Source organism: Protopterus annectens, chromosome 5.part0 (assembly GCF_019279795.1).
Source record: "Protopterus annectens isolate FY-2018-M chromosome 5.part0, PAN1.0, whole genome shotgun sequence".
In the NCBI taxonomy this organism is placed as follows: Eukaryota; Metazoa; Chordata; order Ceratodontiformes; family Protopteridae; genus Protopterus; species Protopterus annectens.
Window position 1 is genome coordinate 163,302,735 of NC_056735.1, and position 20,775 is coordinate 163,323,509.

Here is a 20,775-nt window from a genome sequence, read left to right on the forward strand (position 1 = left end):
CATGCAAATCTTCAGTTAACAGATTCAGTGGCATCTGCCCTAGAAGAAGCATCTACAGCATTACAACTGCACTTAATGTTGTGTCTATCAATCTGAGTGGCCTGCAAAAGTAAGCCCTGCATCTGCTACTTAGAGTCAGCAGTGGGAGGATTCAAGATAACCTTCATAGGGTCATAGGAGGTTACTAGGCTAGTGGCCTTAAGAGCATTTACAAGCCTAGCCATGCTAATCCCAAGTATCTCTATTTGTTCTTTTTGCATAGTTCGCAGAATGAATATATGAACAGAGCAGGTCTCTGGTGAACACTGGCTACCCTTGTCCATGACGGACATGGGTGCCACCAGGAGTGAATTTGCGGTCTCCCACCCAATTATCTAGACTGCGTTTGAATAGGGTTAGTGAGGAGCTCTGTTTTATGTGAATGGGAAGTCTATTTCAGAAAATCAGCAGTCTCTAGAAGACATATATGTATCTCCAGCACGTTCTGTTAATGTCACAAGCAAAGCTGAGATCCCTAGAGTGAGTGACTCTTGTGCCATTTGACTTGCGGATATGCAACATTTCCATTAGGGCGGGGATGGAGATTTCCCTATATTCCAGGCACAAGTCATCTCTCAGCAGCCTATAAGATACAGAATAAAATGACAGGGCTTTCAGCCTGTCCGCATAGGTCACGGCTTGGAGTCCCTGTTCTCCAGCTGCTGCAGGTGTCTGGTGAGGTACATGCAAAAGGGTGCATTATACTCTACTAGTAGTCTGATGAGGGTCGAGTACAGTGGAGTTATAATATCCCTTGACCTGGATGCTTATAAGGTGCTCTGTGTAAAAGGCTTTCCTTACCACTGTGGAAACATGGTGGTCAAAGTTCAGATTGCTATCAACCTGTGTTCCCAAGTCTCGCAATACTTGGTTGGAACTCAGGGGGGGTGCTGTCAATATTGTAATTTGTAGGAAATTCCGTTTTGCCAAAGGGAATAATAATAATGCATTTTTTTGCATTTTAGTTTTAGAACATGGCTTTGGCACTAATCACTTGTTTGTATTAGCCTTTCTTGTAATATGCTGACCTCACTGGGGAACTCAATGATTGCTCCCAGTTTGCAATCATCAGCAAACTTTGTGAGCTAAAGGCTATCTACTTTGGCTTGGACGTCTGAGAAATGGATGCCAAACAGCAAGGAGCCCAGCACAAATCCCTGTGGTACTCCACTGGTGACGAGTCTACTGGTAGAGGTGGTGCCATCAATTCTGACAGTGTATTCAGTCGGTGAGCCAGATGGCTACTCATCTAGTAACATAAGTGATAATCTCTATATAGGAGAGTTTTTCAACAATGCCAGTGTGGGGAATTGTGTCCAAAGCCTTGGCAAGGTCACGATAGGCTGTGTGCACTGTCTTACCTTCATTCATGGCTTCGGTATCATTCTCAAAGAAGTTTACCAGGTTTAATGAGCACAATCTCGTCTTAATGAAGCCAAACTGGGTCCAGCATTTGGAGGCTGCCTATGTCCTTTTTGATAAGGTCCATGATAATCCTTTCCATGGCCTTGCAGATGAGGCTGGTTAGACTTATGGTACAAAACTACAGAACGAAAAAACAACAGACAGGAACCATAAAAAAATGCAAACTTTAATTTCTAGCACTTCGGCAAAGCCTTCAAGGAGTATAAAACCAAAGGCAACAAGGCTTAATTAAATACACATAATCAAACAATTGCACAATTAACCAATTAAACAAAGACAATTAAAAATTAAACCAAAGCTTCCAATTACACTCTAAATTAAGACCCTTGGGAGATAAAGTACCAAACTTCAAAATAAAAATAGTTTCCTTACACAACAATCTTTTTTATATACATTATCAGAATAAAAATTAATTGGAACCTTTTCTAAAATGGTGGCTTTTAGTCATTAGGGTTAGAATTGTGAAACTCAAGTGTTGCACAACAAGACTACCCACCTTCTGTTTTTTTAATATTCCTTACATGTTCCTGTACTCTAGTTTTAACTTTCCTTTTACTTTTTCCTATATAAACTAGACCACATTGACACTGTAGGGCATAAACTATACCCTCAGTATCAAATTAAGCATTTCTAAAGGACAAAAAGGATGACCATTAATAAAAGAAAAAGTCTTAACTACATCAACACATACACAGCAATGACCACAAGGAAATTACCCCTCATATAAGAGGGGTACAAAGGGAGTGTAGGAGTCAGAACAGGTAACAAAGTGGCTATGTACTAAAATGTCCCTCACATTACTACCCCTCTCATATGATATCCCCAAACAAGGTAAAATAATCTAAGTAAATCCCTAAATTTAAATAAATAACTCCAATAATATTTAACTAGATTTATCAAAATTGAACTTATAACACCATAGGTAGTTACAAAATATATTTTTCACATACCTTACTCTTTCACAACATTAGAAAAATAAAACATGTTAAGACACCCCCTTAAGATTTAAGGGGCCAACACATGACTTAGAAACCATCTTGTCCACTGCCAATTGTACCATATCTTTACTATAACCCATATACTCAAACATTAAACACATTCTTTTTACTTCTGTGTTAAAATCATGGTCACTGTTGCATAATCTTCTCAATCTAACACACTCACCATATGGAAGAGAGACTAAAATATGAGGAGGATGACAGCTCTTGCCATCCAAAAACTGACCATCACCATCAAACTTTCTATGAACAGATGTCCATAATAAACTATCACTCAAAGTCAAATTAACAACCAGAAATGCAATCCGTTTACCCACTTACAGACTATCAAAAGAAAACCCAAACCTATTATTCTGTAACCAACCAAAAAATTCGCCCACCTCATAAATACCTCCTTTACAAACAAAAATGATGTTATCAATAAAACAATAATATCTAACTACAATTTTTTTTTCAAAATTGGTTAGATTTATGGGTCTGTAGTTCCCAGGGTCAGTTGATGGTCCCTCCTTTGTGCAAGGGGATTAATACTGCTGTTCTCCATTCTACAGGAACATAGCCAGTTCTCAAGCTATGATTAGAAAGAATGTCAAGTGGGTCCACTAGGTCTTGTTTTAGACTGCTCAGTAAACAAGCTGAAATATTACCTGGTCCCACTGAGGCCATGTTTTTGGCCTTGGCGAGCACTGAGATGACCAGTTCTCTAGAGATACTAGGCAGAGGTCTGATGTCAGGTATGCTTTGGGATTATGGTAGGTGGGGATATGGGGGTTGAATTTTAAACTGAATTTATCAGCTAGCAGATTGGCGATATCTTCTGGTGTAGTATGAGTGATCCCATCTACAACCAGTTTGGCACATAGCTGGGCATTTCCTTTTAGACTTTGGATGTAGTTAAAGAATGCCCTATGATTGTCCTTGGCTAGGGATGCAATTTTATTTTGTAACTTGCTTTAGAATACTTTACAATATTTCTGATTTTCTTGTTTAGGCTTAGGAAGGAACTCTTCTTCTGCAGAGTGATATCCCTCTTGCTTTTGGACAACAGTTTCTTCCTCTTATTATATAATCTGTTTGTACCTAAAGTCCTCCAAGGTGGGTTGTTTCTACGAGAAGACCTGGTTTTGATCCAGTGAGGTACAACAGAGTTTATGCAGTCACTTAAGTGTTTGTATAGGGCATTTGTGTACACTTCTGCATAGGAATCATCTATGTCTGTGACTGCGGGTGGTATGAAGCTTTTTATACCATTGCTTAGTTGGCTGTAGTTAGCGTTGGTAAAGTGTTTTTTTTAAATAATTTTTGTTCCTATGAGGGTGTCAGTTCCAGTAGTTACTTCAAACCAGACTGATTTGTAGTCTGACCTAACCAGAGAAGGCATCACACATGGGGAAGTACAGTGACCTCCATGTTGGTATTACATCCAGAACATTATTGCCCCTAGTGGGTGGTACAGATATCTGTTCCAGAGGCTTTTTGTTAAAGTCCAGGAACTTTTGAGCGAGTGTGTTTTTGGTCATGTATGTCCCCCAGTCTATGGAAGGATAGTTGAAATCTCCCATGACTAAGATGTTGGGCTATATGGCGAGGGATTCCAGTAAATCGAAGCAGGCAGTGTGCTTATCCTGGTTCATGGTGGGGGATCTATAGCTTTACTGTCTTTGGCTATAGGTATGGTATCAGCACTGGACAGAAGCTTAGAGGACTTATCTGTAGAGAGAGAAACTGCCAAAGGGTCTGCCACCGGATTTTTATATAGATATTTTACACCATCAGGGACCTTACAAAACCTGTCTGGTCTTTCAGGTGCTGGAGATTGAGAGTCAGATGCAGAAAAGGTGGACTAAAAAGCATCCTGGAAAGCCTCAAGGACAGGAAAGACTGGAGAAAGGGCAGGTGTACCCATCTCCAAGAGGGAGTAATACCTCTTCTAGACATCAGAGATCTGAGTAGATTGTCAATCAAACTGTTTCATGTTCTGTACAGTTTCTCCAAAGGAATCTTCCTCAATATGTGAATCAGATTTGGGGCAGTCCTCTTCACTGGAGGAGACTTGTCATGGAAAATGCATCAGAGACGAATAGTCTAAAGAATGGTCTGAGTCCTCAGCCCGCTCCACATCCAAAGAGGAGGAAATCAGGGTGGGTTTTATGGGAGTAGTCTGTGGTAAGGGAGACCCAAAGGAGGAAGGTTTTAAGGATGTAATTGCTTTAAACAGCCCTTGTGTAAAGTTCATCCACTCTTTCTCCCTAGCTGATGAGGGAGAGGTCACATGCATAGCCTTCTATTTTTTCTTTCTAGATGTGATGTCTGCCTGTTTGAGGCACAGAGGCTCAGAACCCTGTCTGATGTCTACTAGACAGCTTGGGATCTGTTCCCCAACTAAAATTTGTGGGTTACCCTGAGGTCCTACTGAAATAATTAGGAGCAGTTCCTCAGACATATCAGGAGTCTGCAAGTCCTCAGGAGCCATATCAGACTCCTACAGGGTCTCAATTGCAGGCAATTGAGCAGAAGTCTGAAGTACCGTAGGTTTTATAAACTCAGCAGGTACACAGGAATCAGAAACATTGGACTGCTGATCCGTTCAAGACCTCTCAAGGCTTTTCTTTAGCGGCATTGTCTGAGGATGTAGAGTCAGCCATCTTGGACTGGACCAGACATTTAAGATTCTGGGTCTTGAGGAAGGTGCTAAGAGTACAGAGCCTAGCCTAAGAGTTATTGGAATGAATAACTGATGAGCAGAGCGGGATTTGTGATTGTGTTCTGGGCCTAGGCAAAAAAATACACTTTGTAAGTCCTTGTAAGGAAGCTGCCTATCACACTCACACTCGCCCCTCCTAGCTGACATCTACAACTTTCAAACAGTACAATGTACGGTAAAAAAGGAAGGTTCCCCAATGGGGCACTTATCTGCATGAAATGAATGGTGGAAAGATACCAATGACCAAACAGTGAACAGTCAAATGGATGCACAACCTGAGTTTGGGCTGGCAGTGAGACAGTCTGAGAATCCATGCTCGTACATCCATATTTGTACCGCCACCTCATATAAGCTGAGGTCATACATTGTGTGTACGACCTAGGGAAGGTAAAGCTTTGGTATCCCAGCCAGACATCAGAGGTGACAACCTATTTGTCAGGAATACTGCAACAGTGATTTTAATTAGGGCATCAGTAAATATAACTCAAACTAGTTTACAAAACACCTGAATGGATGCAAGTCATGGACAGAAACTCAAATGGTGATGACTTCTACTTTCCAGGGTAATGAGCTATTTAGGAAGATTTCCTACTGGCCACTGACAAGCAATTTTCATGACTACTCACAAAGGGCATGGGCATATCGAAGCCTACAACATGTAAGCCATGATATAAAACATATTTTATAAGGACAGCATTTTTTCCAGCATAAACTCACCAAATGTCCCAGCTTCAAACACACAAATGTAGCAAAATTGTACAAGATAGCCAGCAATAAAAAACTGTGTCCAGAGGTATGCATGCTTATTCAGTAACAGTTTAGCACATGTTCTGCTTCTTTAATTTCATGTTTAGAACATATATCACAGCATACAGGACAGCTCTTATGCTGCTAAAGTGGTACCAGCACAGGTCTGGTGTACAGATCATGCCTGGATATTCTGAGGGTTGGAGTTGAGGAAACAGTCTTGGAAGTTGGTGGATAATTTCAAAGTTATGGTTGCAGTCCTGAGAATAAGTCATAACAATTTTCTCAGCAAATGGTTATGCATTTGCAGAAATATGTGTGCAGAACCTGCAGAAATAAGAGTAAATAAGGAAATGCTAACCTTGCACATTTCAAAGAGGACAACATGAATGCTAAAGACCATCACACATTGTCTCTATAAACAGAAAATGAAACAGAATTTCTTGCTGAATATACAGACCAGTTCCATTCTAGAACAGCCTAACATGGGAAATGATCTTTATTCCTTGATGTCTGTTACAGTCAACCAGTCCTGATCATCAAAATGTCAGAATGGCAAAAGCAGGACAGAGGGCACCTACAATTACAAATTCTACTAATACGATAATTGTTAAAAAAAAGAACACCCATAAACTCTGTCCCTAAGGGCTAACTGCCTCAACTTTTAAAAAGAGTACAATGCTCTTTAATCCATGATGAGAAACAATTTTGTAGAAATAGTGTGAGGACTTTGTTTTTAGCTGAAAATGATGCTACGGTCAGTCTTCCAAGATGGCTGCAGACTGATCAACAGCTTAATTTCAACATTCCCAATGTGAAATAAGAAAACGATAAATAGCAGCAAGTAATTTTGCCAACTTGAGTAAAACTCGCTTACTGGCTAGTAAGCACACTGTCATGATGCCAGAAAAATTACAAATTTAGAGAACCTGAAAACCAATCAACTAGAAAAGATGAACAGAAAACACTGACTGGAAAGAATCCTGCAGCTGTTCAGCAAAAAGCAGTTCAAGCTTTAGCTTTGGTACAAGAGATGGCTTCCAGTAATTGAGAGGAAAAATATATGAAATATACTCAGAGATGATTTAAATAAAATGAACACTGAAGAAGTATAAAAACTTGAATAACATTGGAAAAACAGAAGAAGCTATAACTAGCTATTCTGTTAAATTGATAAAACTGAAAAAAATCAGAGGCTGAAATGAAGGAAAGGCTGGCTGAATATTTGACTTTTCAAGATCTGTTTCAAAAAATGCCAGAGGCAGAAGACAGAACATGAGAAGAAAAACTGAGATTTTCTGCTGCACCAGAGAAACTGGAAGGACCAGACTTATTTTTATGAAAACAAAAATAAGTAACTGGACTGGTATTCCACATCAGGATTTGTTAATTGAAAAGGCACATAGAGTGTATGCTCCAAACCTGGCCGTGAGAGAGCAGCCAAGAGTTTTAATAGTAAAGATGCAATCATACCAGAAGAAAGCGATGAACCTGACAAAACTGTTGCAGAAGGCAAAAGTACTAAAATTAGAAAAGTACTAAAACTGGAGACAGCAGAGTGCCTGTGGAAAATGATTACTCACTATACAGTATACAGAAGAGAAGCAAGTTCATCCCAGTAATCAGGAAATGTCAAAAGGCAGATGAGATATTCAAGCTGCTGTATCCAGTTGCCTTCAGAATATTTTTTTCCTGGAGGATCAAGGAAGTTTTGATACAGAACAGGCTAAGGAGGAAATACAAAATCTGACCCAACAAAAAGTGAGCCATCAAATAGAAGGAGACTTTGCTTCTCATTCCTTTGATGGTAAGGCTCATAGAGAGACTTTAACAGTGAAACTGTTTCCAGTGTTCCAAAGATAAATGCTTGAGAGGCACAAAAACCACATGAGCTGACTACAAGAATCAGGAGTACCTTGGACTTGAACCAGTCTGGTGTTGAGAGATGGAGATGAAAAGAAAGAATACCAGCACCACTGAAATTAGTGAATAAATGTTGAGATTATAAAGCATAAGTCAACATTTGTGAAAAAATGGCTTTCCATGAAAAGTGGTTGAAGAAAGCTTTATAATCTCACATTGAAGAAAGCTTGGCCTTTTGTTGAAATTGTTAAACTTGTCGATGGTCTGTAAAGCATACAGCACACTTTATGTCATTAATGTTTAGAAAGACACTAAAAGAAAAAAGCGTAAGTAAAAAGTTTTGCTCTTAACAGTATCTGTATAAAACATTTCTCAATATAAACTGTATGTTATATAACAAAGCAGTTTTGTGCAATATGCAGTCAGGGGTATTTTAAATGCGGAGATGGGGGGGGGGTCTTTTCAGTAATTGTATTTTAAAAATATATTAAAGTAAACAAGTTATTTTTAGTTGTAAGAAATATAGGCTTTGCAATGTAATTAGAGAAGAAAGGCTATACAAAAGCACATTTAAGTTATGCTGTGATCCTGGGCTACTAGGGTGAGGGTGGGTGGGTTATAAAAGTGGACTGATTATACAATTTGTAGAAATGAGATTTTTTTCCCCCTCTTATTTCTGCAAAGGTGAATATCTAGATTGATGCTTGTGGCTTAATCTATAAACAAATGTTTTTTGTAAGCAAATAGGCTTGAAAAATAACACAAAATGATGAAAGCCAGAAGTGCCAGGTTTCTTGCATATACAATTAAACTATCTTGTTTTTCTCTATTAGAAAATATTCAAGAGTCAGAACGTCTGCAGCTGAAAGCAGTTGTACATTCTATTTTGTGCAGATTGAAACTGACAGGGATTCCTTCATGCACCTGCAGAGTTATCAGCTTTTTTCTCTAGCTGACAAGCTGTCTGCAGGTGCAAACAATTAACCCAGAGAGCTCTGAGCATTCTTTGCTGAGGGAAATTCAAAACCAAAAGATACAAGGGTAAGCAGTCCAGTGAAAATAAAAGTTTAAAATTATTAGAAGTTAATAAGAGACAGCAGATTTCCTAGCAGGCTTCATATTGTAATGCATTCAATGGAACAGTGTATAATTTAGTTTTATTTAAAGATAGCCAGTGCACATTTTCTTAGGGCTAAAACTTAATATTTTCTGAAAGCATACTAGCTGTTTTTCACATCTAGGACAGGAACAGGGAAAGGAAAGAAGAGTCATTAATTAGTGTGAGTGGGAATAAAGGCTTTAACTTATGCTTTAGCAAGAGTAACCTAAACTTTAGGTTAGGTAATATCTGTGGTTGCAGCTGCCAATTGGGGCAACTGTCTTTCTATCTGGAGGGTTAAACTTCATTTCTTGAAGACATATATAGCTTTTGTGTCTCTGTTCTGAGTTAACAACATATGGGTGTGTTCTGAAAATATATTTAGTTTTTTGTTTGAGGGTTTTCATAAAAAATGACTTGAAAATGTGATATAGGTTCAAATGGAGATGACTAGAAACCTTATAAAAAATCAGCCTGCCAAACATTAGTGTTTGCATGTAATAGTTGGAAATGCACATTTAAAGAAAAATGTCATGTATAATAGCTGGGAACAATAAGTTCTTATCATAATAGCAACAAAATCCATATTTTTTGTAATGTAAATGGCCTTGGAGGTATACAGAAAAAGGGAACGGTATTGAATTATATTAAGAAATGCGGAGTGCAAATAGCAAAGCAGCAGCAGACACAATGGGAAAGAAATTAGCATTGGACATTGATAAAGAAATGATTTCAGGATAGACAGCAGAATATCAGGGACAAAGGAGAGTGGGAGTAATTATATTAATTTCTAGAGGAGATACAATCAGGGTTGCCAGACAGTGGGAGTAATTATATTAATTTCTAGAGGAGGTACAATCAGAATTGCCAGACGTCCCTATTTGAGCAGGACTGTCCCGGAATCAGCAGCCCGATTCAGTCATGTACTGTCGGTTTAAATCCCGGTGAAACAGCCCTCTGCTTTTTTTTTTGATTGGCCCGTATACCAGCATGCAGGCCAATCAAAAATCGCTAAACATGGGTTTAATGCTGAACTGCTTGATGTTCTGTATTAAACAGAAGTAGCTCCATGTTTAACGACCTTTTTTTGTGGTCCTCACTTTGTCCCTACCCAGCCAGTCAGAAATCAGGCAACCCTGGGTACAATAGTGATAGAGGAAAGAAAAAAGATAATAGTGGTAGATTTTGTGGTAGTAAGGGGCTATTGGCAAGTAAGAATTATGCTGTCATGTATTTATAATCCAGAAAAAAACTGTTGTTAAGGAGATTAAGAAAACCTTTGGAGAAATAATCAATTTTCAGCAGGGAATATTACAGGTGGGGACTAGAACTTGATTTGCAACAGTGAGGCTGTAGAGTGCAATGAAAAAGTATTTGCCCCCTTCCTGATTTCTTATTTTTTTGCATGTTTGTCACACACAAATGTTTCAGATCATCAAACAAATGTAAATATTAGACAAAGATAAGCCAAGTAAACACAAAATGCAGTTTTTAAGTGATGATTTTATTTATTAAGGAAAAAAAAACTATCCAAACTACATGTCCCTGTGTGAAAAAGTAATTGCCCCTAAACTTAATAACTGGTTGTGCCACCCTTAGCAGCAACAACTGCAATCAAGCGTTTGCGATAACTGGCAATGAGTCTTACACATTGCTGTTGAGGAATTTTGGCCCATTCTTCTTTGCAGAATTGTTTTAATTCAGCCGTATTGGAGGGTTTCCGAGCATGAACCACCTTTTTAAGGTCATGCCACAGCATCTCAATTGGATTCAAGTCCGGACATAGACTAGGCCACTCCAAAACCTTCATTTTGTTTTTTTTTAAGCCACTTAGAGGTGGACTTGCTGGTGTGTTTTGGATCATTGTCCTGCTGCAGAACCCAAGTGCACTTCAGCTTGAGGTCACGAACTGATGGCTGGACATTCTCCTTCAGGATTTTTTGGTAAACAGCAGAATTCATGGTTCCATCAATCACAGCAGGTCGTACAGGTCCAGAAGCAGCAAAGCAGCCCCAGACCATCACACTACCACCACTATGTTTGACTGTTAGCATGATGTTTTTCCAAAATGCTGTGTTATGTTTACGCAGATGTAACGGGACGCACACCTCACAAAAAGTTCAACTTTTGTTTGGTCAGTCCACAGAATATTTTCCCAAAGGTCTTGGGGATCATCAAGATGTTTTTTGGGAAAAGTGAGACAAGCCTTTATGTTCTTTTTGGTCAGCAGTGGTTTTCGCCTTTGAACTCTGCCATGGATGCCACTTTTGCCCAGTCTCTTTCTTATGGTTGAGTCATGAACACTAAACTTAACTGAGGCAAGTGAGGCCTGCAGTTCTTTACACGTTGTTCTGGATTCTTTTGTGACCTCTTGGATGAGTCGTCGCTGCACTCTTGGCTGGCCACTCCTGAGAAGGTTCACCACTGTTCCATGTTTTCTCCATTTGTGGATAATGCCTCTCACCATGGTTCGCTGGAGTCCCAAGCTTTAGAAATGGCCTTATAACCTTTTCCAGAATGACAGATGTCAATTACTTTGTTTCTCATCTGTTCCAGAATTTCTTTAGATCACGGTATGATGTCTTCCTTTTTGGGATATTTTGGCCTACTTCACTTTGTCTGACAGGTTCTATTTAAGTGATCTCTTGATTCAACAGGTCTGGCAGTAATCAGGCCTGGGTGTAGCTTGTGAAATTCAACTCAGCTTTCCCAAAAATGTGATTAACCACAGTTACTTCATGATTTAACAAGGGGGGAATTACTTTTTCACACAGGGCCATGTAGGTTTGGATAGTTTTTTTTCCCTTAATAAATAAAATCATCACTTAAAAACTGCATTTTGTGTTTACTTGGGTTATCTTTGTTTAATATTTGTCTAATATTTACATTTGTTTGATGATCTGAAACATTTAAGTGTGACAAACATGCAAAAAAACAAGAAATCAGGATGGGGGGGGGGGGGGCCCAAATACTTTTTCATTGTACTGTATCTGCGGGCCCAAAATGGAAAATACACCTAAACAGGGTAGATTTTGGAATACATCTATGAAAAATTTGGTAGGGAAGATGTGAATTTAGTAGTAAAGAACTCTGACAGCATTTACATATTATTCCCCAAGGTACAATAACTGGGCTAGACTAGACAGAATTTATATTTCAAAGGAACATGTGTATTTAATTGAAAGCTGCTACACATATCCAATAACTATTTCAGGTTACACAATAATAAAAACTAGGATAAAAATGCAGGGTAATGAAATAAAAATGAGATAATGACGCTTTCCCACCTACCTGTTAAAAAGAGAGGAATTTAAATAAAGGGTAGTGGAAATTATTCACAAGTTATTAGGAAAGACAGAAATTTCTTCAGAGGTTATAGCTACATGAGTGGGGTAAAATGAAAATGGAGATTAAAAATATAGTAGAAATAAAAGAACAAGAGACATGGTTAAGTAGTACTAATTATTCAGAGGGGCTGACAAAGGTTAAAGTATAGCAGAATAAGGGTAATCTCACAGAACAAGAAGAGCTGGAACTACAGAGTGCTAAAGAGAAAATAAGAGTATCTGGGTAATATGCAAATGTGTTGAAAGACTGCTGTTAAACTACTTTTGATAATAACTCTAGACTAAAGCACAAACACGTTTAGTACAACTTGGGTAACAGAACCAGAATGCCTGTATATGTATTACAAATATTTTGGAAATTTTATGAAAGTTTGTACAAAGCGGAAAAATGTAAAAAATCAAGAAACGGCACAAATGGAAATATTTACAGAAGACTAAATTATGCCAAAGTTAGAAGTAGATGAAACTCAGTTAAGATAAGAGAACAGAAGATAAAATGGTGATGTACAACCAATCTGCCAATGGTATTCCTCTGGAAGTCTGAAAGTTAGGAGGAAAGAAAATGATAAAGATCTGGGCAGTTTTGCTTCCCAGTATTTTAAAAGGAGGGAAACCACCAATATCCTGGAAGAAAGCTGTACTGGCTGTAATACTTAAAGACAGTAAAGACCCAGCTTCATGTAGACCCACTTCAATTTTAATAAAGTGTTTATGTCTATACTAGCTAAAAGAATGGCAAATATATTTCCAAAACTGATACAGATTAATGTAGTTTGTGGAGGGGAGGCAAGTATTTGACAACATTAATAAAACAATGATGATCCAGAGGGAAGCAGAATGTAGGAAAATACCATTGTTGTTGATGGAATTTGATGCAGAGAAAGCATTCAACAGAGTAATCTGGGATTATATGATTAGGGCAATGGAAGCATTTGCATTCCCCGATTCAATAATAAGTTAATTAGGAGAATATATGAAAGACTAGAGGCATGAATTAAAGTGGGAGGGCTCCTCTCTGATAAACTGTGTCTGAACAGAGGAACCAGGCAGGAGTGTCCTCTCTCCCTTTTGTTATTTGATTTATGTTTAGAGCCATTGGCAACACAAATAAGGGACTCAGAAGTTCAAGGAAATGACTGGTATTGGTAATAAAGAAACCGCTTTCTTTGAAGATATTACTTTGTACCTGATAAATCCAGACTAGGACATCTCAGTGTTGTACCCTGGTAAGAGCCTTAAGAGTAGCTAGCTTTGATTGTTCTGTGGGTAGTGTATCTACCTTTTAGTCTAGTGCAGGTGGCAAAGCAGGTAAGCTGTGCCAGCCTTTTCCAGGTGTGTGTGTGTGTGTGTGTGTGTGTGTGTGTGTGTGTGTGTGTGTGTGTGTGTGTGTGTATGTATGTGAGAAAATCAAATCTCAAAGTGTGTGTGTGTGTGTCAGCTACTTTGAACAGGGACACAGAGAGCACTGATTTCACAAAGATGGTGGTAGAGAACTTGGCTTGGAACACCCGGCTAAGGACTCAACTCTATAGTTTTGTCAGTGGGGAGTCTTATTTGGGGGCCCGGAGAGAATGTTCAGCCCCAGGACTGGAGTGTGCATTCCCTGTGTGCTCTTAAGGGAGACTGTACTCCGTGCAGACGGCTGCATTTGAAAATACTGTGTGTGCGCGCGTGTGAGTGTGCTTGTCTATACTTTTTTCTCAGTGAACATTTCCCACCAGTGTCAGTGTTGAGGAGTGAGGCTCCTTGATCACTGTCTCAGAGGTGGGACGTCACAGAAGTATTTTAACAGTACGGATTAAAAAGGTTTCTGTTATTTCAGCTAAATAAATATGAAAAGAGAGTAAACAAAAGATGATACAAAAACTGAGAAACTGGAAGCTCTTATTTATAGATATGGATATTAAGATACAAGCAGATTTAGTTCCTTTAGTTTTATATACAGATCAGTCATATTTTTATCAACTAGAAGAGATGTTGCGAACAATAATTAACTGAGAGCTGAAGGAGGTTATCTGAGAGGGAAGTTGGTGAGAGTTAGGTGTGATAAGCTGATCCATCCAACTCACGCAGAAGGTTAAAATTCAAAGTGGAAAGGGATGATGATGAAGCAGAGGGGGGATTCAAGAAGTAAGGAAAAAGTGTGATTTTGGATGCAGATCCTTAAGGAGAACAGTAACGGCCATACAGAATTTTATACTCATACAGTACCAAAAACTATTCCAAGAACTAAACCAACACGAGAATGGAGAAAGGAGATTTTGCCAATACAGATTACTGCAAGTAGGGGCAAACAGAACAGGCAAGAGGGGGATGGAATTTACTAGAGAAAACTGGCAAAGGAACCAAGGTATTGGGAGCAAATAACTAGAGAGGGAAAAACAACAGAATGGGATGAGGCCAGGAAGACGTTTAGACTACAGACTGCCTTCCCTACCAGGGATTGATACAGTATAGGCAAACAGAAATGGATAAGGGAATCCTAAGTGAAAGACCTGCTCTGGTAGACTTTTTGGGTGCATCTACACAAGAAACTGCTGTTAAAAAAGGAATAATTAGTAGGGCATACAAAATATTGCATGATAACTATAAGAAGCAATCAGAGGAAATTAGAAAATATTGGGGAGAGAGACTGGATAAGCTATAGACAAGGAAACAATAGCAGGACATATGCATGGTTCCAGGTATGCAACAAAGTCCAGGAGATTAAAGGATTTTGCTGGGAATGTTTGCTTAGGTATTTTTATATCCCAAGCAGACTTAAAATAATCTTTCCTCAGGTAGACGGCAAATGTTGGAGGTGTGACAGGGAAGAAAGAAGTTTATTTTGGGAGTATAATGAGTTGGCAGATTAACATTTCCTCTACAGAGTACTCTGTCAGAAATATGTGAGTAAATGGGTGTAACTAAGGATATGATTCTTTTGAGCTGGGACACAGGATCTGAATTGCTTAGATATAGTATGGCCTTGTTATGTTTAATTCTGGTGGCTGCCAAAGAAGAAATTACTAGAAAATGGAAATCAAAGTCTAAACCAGCTGTATTTGAAGTAGTGAATATTCTAACTGAAAAGAACTGGAAGTATGATCTTTAGAAAACAGAAGGAGCAAATTACACATACATAAATGGAAATTGTGAGAACACTACATGCAGAATGATGTTCAGGAAGAGGACAGAGGTTTAAGGGAGGGCAGGAATTGAGCAATTTATGTAATGTTGGCCTGATGATAGAAAAAAATAAGATGCATGATATATGTTAACTGGAAACATGTTAATATTTTTCTTCTTTTATATCAATGTATGTTTGACTATGTCGTAAGTGATAATTTAATAAAGGTGTTTAAGAAAAGAAAATGGTGCTACACTCAAGTCAGGTCGCCACCCACTCCTTTGCTTAAGAGCTGGTTAATTAGCAGTTTACAGCCTTAGTTTGATGGATTATCTTTTCCACAGTACAGAACCTAGCTGATTCATCTGTTTCAGTCAAAATCACTGCATTAAAAACTTAGCACTCTACATAGTGTGAGTCCATGAAAACAGGATTAGGTAGACTGTTACTAACACAAGTCATATATTCAAGATTTTCTGAGAGAAAGAGAGATCAATGTTAGGGACCACTGTTAGAGATTTCTTAAAAAGAAGTCTCAATCCTGCCAACCATACACCTTTTCCATATACTTCTTTTCTGAGAAACGGGAAAAAAATGCTATTTAGTTGCAAAAAAAATTTTATAGTATGCATAATACTTTTTACTCTCAGAAAACTTCCACAACACTTATCCACACTCTTTGGGTCATGAACAATCCACTGCTGCTAGCAAGAAATTGGAAATCACATTTCATCTCAATTTCATCTTTCTTTCTAGATCACTACAGACTGTAGGCAACTGTATGTCCTTGGTTGTTTGTGTTACCTGGCTACCTTTGGATGGTTCACTACACTTTAAGGGAACAATTCTAGGATTACCTTTCCATTTTACAGTGAGGCTTTGTAAGGGTCCATTCCATCAGTCATTATCTGCATTCTAAATGCTGCCTCTGGGAAACATCTGAAGAAGGAACATGGCAAATTTTGACTGTTGTACTGATGACACAAATAAACTCACCTTTCAGGTTCAGATAAGATGGTCTGGACTCCTGAATGAATGTTTCCCTATCACCCTGACAGAGAAGTCTCCTGGTTGGCTTTAACTTCAAAGAGAGGAGTCAAAAAACATTGGCCATTGAGACAGGAGTAAGTCAGGTGGTAAACAACTTAAACGCTGACCAAAAATTTAGCAAAGTATTTCCAATGTCAACAGGTACGGTAGAACTTAAACATATTGCCAGACACTGTATCAAATCTCAGATGCCATCATAGTTCAACCTTTTACCTTTTCTGAAACATGTCTCTGTTACCTCAAAGCTGCATTGCTGGTATAGTCTTGTCTAGAATGTTATTTCCTAAGTCTTTGTGAGTTATGTTAGGTTCCACTGAAATGGTAAGCTTAAATTCAAAGTTGTCTTGTGATCTTCAAAACCATAATGGCAAAACTTCACTATATAAAACATCTTTTGTCCTGCAGTGAAGGACACTAAAAAGAAAAGTGACAGCATGAAGTTGTCTAACATTCATGTCATTTTCTGTTTTCTGCCTTTAATCTCACATTATAAAATTCTGTTCAAGTGCTGCAATCTGGCAAGGGATTCAACGGCACACTATGATCCTGTTGGTCGAGGAAGCGTCTAATCTGCAGTAAATGGGTTATGAAACCATGTTGGATTTCATAGTTTTGTTGGTTTCTGCTCAACACTTTATAATGGGGTGGGCATACATTTGTTTTACTAAATATCGCACTTCAGGTGTTACAAAACGACTACAGATATGAACGCAGTATATACTGTGTAAATTATGCCGAGCATAGTGACAGGAATCATTAAATCAGAGCAGAACAAGGACAATGCTGTAAAATAACAGGTACACGATTCCATCAGATGTACAGTTTACAAGCATCTTACCTCACTAAGAATAGCCCAGACAGAAGAATCTTTCAAGGTAAAAAGTCGAAGCTGCATGACGGGGTTTAGGCTGGCATCTACAGTACCTTCTGCTAGTCCATTTTCAAATTTACCTAAAAGTGCATAAACAAAGGGTCTCTCGACATTAGTAATATGACTTTGTAAAAAAAACTTAAGTACTGTTTCTTAATGAAGAAGAACAGTTAAAATCCTAACAAATAAGGTCTTACTTTATTTCTTCAATTCAAAAGAAGTTGAAGTTCATTTCTAGCTTAAAATAATGACAACAGACAAAGTACAACACATATTTCTAGAATATGAATCACATGCAAGGAAAAGGTAGCATTAGACCAAGAACTAAATAACAACTACAGCTTTTGATTTTTTTATGTACGGTTTTACGGTGTCGAGTTGCCAGCCCGGTGCCCAACCTTCCACAGAAGGCACACACATGTACTCACTTACACCTAGGGCCAATTTAGTGTGTCCAATCCACCTACAGCATTGTCTTTGGATGTGGGAGGAAACCGCAGCACCTAGAGGAAACCCACACGACCACAGGGAGGACATGCAGACTCCGCACAGAAGGCACCCCAGCCGAGAATCGAACCAGAGAACCTCTTGCTGTGAGGCGGCAATGCTAACCACTGCACCACTGAGGCTGCCCCTCAAACCCGGAACCATAATTCAACATATTTTTTTCTAAATCACTTAAACTTGATGACGTTACCATACATACTGATAAATTTAGGGCTGTACAGTTATGGAGTGGTTAATGGTCGGGGTTCTAGTATAAAATGCCAACATCCTGAAAGTCGACGTTCCAAAAGAATAAAAAAAAAAATTATGAAATCCAAAAGGGCAAAAACCTCCTTTTTTCTTTTTTTCCATAGGGGGCAAGCTCCTACAGTCTTCAATCTTATGTATGCCAACTCCACAGTCATACCAAGTTGAAGAAGGGAGAAATCTTCGTAAATAAGTGACTCACTGCCAGCGCACAAATAGAAATCGCACTGGCAATGATTTCCTATGGGAAAAAGTGTTTGACGTTAAGTTTGTCTTTTTTTTTCTGTGATCTACTGACACTTGAGGAATTTCACCTCAAGCATGTGTAGGGAAGCCTATCATTCTGCCTCCAAGTACTTGAGTCTCTACTTCAGTTCTTGGACAGGGTGCTTCCTGTGTAGAGTCTGTACCCTCTCTCTATGTTCATGTGGCATTTCTGTGGGTCTCCAGTTGTGCCCCTTATTCCAAAGACAAATTGATAGGGTGGACTGACAATATTAAACATTAAATACTAAACATTAATATAAAAGTATGTATGCATGCATGTGCATGTGATATTGGATGTGATGGTGTACATGTGTTTTTGTTTTGCAACAATCTGGCATCCCATTTAGGATTGGTTCTTGCCTAGTGGCTTTGGCCTTCATTAACCCTGAATTGAAAAAAAAAAACCTATGACTAATGGGACACTAAGCAGGGGGAATGGACCAGGTCCTCTGCAACTGTTCTGGAGTCCTATGCTGGTCTTTCTCCTCCTGTCACCATAAACACTGCTCATAACTCTCGGCATATACACGATTTTCTTCTTTACTTTTGAAATAAATATACAGATATGGATTTAATTTAAAATGTTTAAGTTAAATAAATTTGTTGACCAGTTTAGTCACACTAGGCTAGTAATTTCTCTTCAGGGTTGACCCTTAGTGGTACTTCTACTACTAGGGTAAATTTGGTCATGGCATTAGGGAACATTCCCCTATTCTTTTTGACAGCTGAGGTGGATGTAAAAGATCTTACAGCACCTGCCATTAACACAGACAGAAGGGGCCTTAGCTTAACATCTCATCTCATCTAAAGGATAACACACTCAGGACATATTGGGAAGGAAATTCTGTTTTTCCCCTCACAATACAGGCAGTGTTGGGTCCCTGTGTAGGAAATTCTTGGATGACACTGATTTTCTAGACCGATACATTAGACAAACAAAGAATTGTTTGTATTCCTTCACTCTACAAATTAATTTTTAAAATTTACCATAAATTGGTCCGTGATGAAATTAATTATTTGGACACATTAATAATCAAGAATAGAGCACAACTACGTTTTGAATCTAGTTTGCAGAAATACACAAACACCTAAAGTTGAAATTTCCTTATAAAACTACATTGGAACTTCACCTCAATCCTGTGGTGCACACGAGGCAACGAGTATGAGTGGTGAGCAGCACTTATGCATTCATTTAGGACTCATTCGGCCTGCATTACCTTATCAAAGCACCCAGAACTATCACTGCTCAGTAAACATCTGGTATGGGTGCTGGGCAGCATCGTAGGCTAGGTTAGCCACAGATTACATCAAGTAAGCACCCCACCACCACCAAGTTATAAACACCCTCCACTCCTACCCCTTGCAAGTACAGTAACAGTAGCAACCATGGATTGGCACTTGCCTATCATCTTTGGTTTCAGCTTGATGGACATGAGCATCCTGAGGCAATGTAGTAATTGCCTTATGCACACTAACAACCACATAATTCTCCAACAGACAAATACAGCATGTAAAAGAAGTACTTACACATCATGACTGGAGGTCAGACTCTTACATACAGACACAAAATGCAACAAACAAGTTGCTCGTGACTCACACACACACACCACATCCACTAAGGACGATATACATAGACCTACATATGCAGAGGTGCTCACATGTAATCTACTCGAGCCTCAAAGGTCTCTTGGGTGCAGTCCTTAGAAACTCCTCAAGCGCACAAACAAGAAAGTTACCAGCACAACACATAAAGCCGCATCTTATTGTGCCTCAACTACCAAGCCCATAAGGCAAAACATTTCACAACCTAAATTTCTGGTCAAAAGTGTCTCCATTGTGAGACATACTAATGTACCCCTTACAAGGCTGGATAAAGAGAATTTTACAATTAGTTGCCTGTCAGGGTCCAGGATATGGCAGGTCACACAAACACTCAAGTCACTCACCCCAAGTACCATGACTCAGACATAGTCCATGTGGGTATAAATGACCTGATATGTACCTCCCTCACCTACATGAAGAGAAACATGGTGTGACTGTCAGAATATGTATCACAGATAGGTATGAGCTTAACAGTGAGCAGCATTTTACTGTCTCCAAGGATGAGGCCACAAAACCGACAGAAAATGATCGACTTTTAACAACTGGCCTAGCTACTGGTGTCATTCCAAGAAGTCCAATATTTGTCAGCCTGGGAAGACATGGTCAGACCAAACTGCTTTGCCAGGGATGGTCTCCACCAGACATCTCTAGGATTGTAAATATTGGCAAAAATATTATCAACCCCTACACTGACTTTTTTAGACATTGCCAAACAGACAAACCTTCTAACATAGTAAACGTTACTCAGAACAAGCTAAAGGTGTTACTGATCAGTGCTAAGAGTCTCAACAAGAAGCTGCACTCCCTAGACACTCTCCTCACCCTGGAGGATGCTGATATCTGTGCAGTAACCAAAACAATTGACTGCGAAAATTACAGACCCATAAGCTTGACAAGGCTT

At 38.9% G+C, this 20,775-nt stretch overlaps 1 protein-coding gene across 1 annotated transcript in view; it reads right to left on the reverse strand.

The window, feature by feature from the left end:
- MGAT4A (alpha-1,3-mannosyl-glycoprotein 4-beta-N-acetylglucosaminyltransferase A) overlaps positions 1–20,775 on the reverse strand; it is a 2,332,896-nt gene that overhangs the window by 66,004 nt on the left and 2,246,117 nt on the right. Inside the window, exon 15 of the mRNA XM_044072194.1 lies at positions 17,220–17,332. Within this exon, the coding sequence (XP_043928129.1) occupies positions 17,220–17,332 (113 nt within the window). The remainder of the gene's footprint in view (positions 1–17,219; positions 17,333–20,775) is intronic.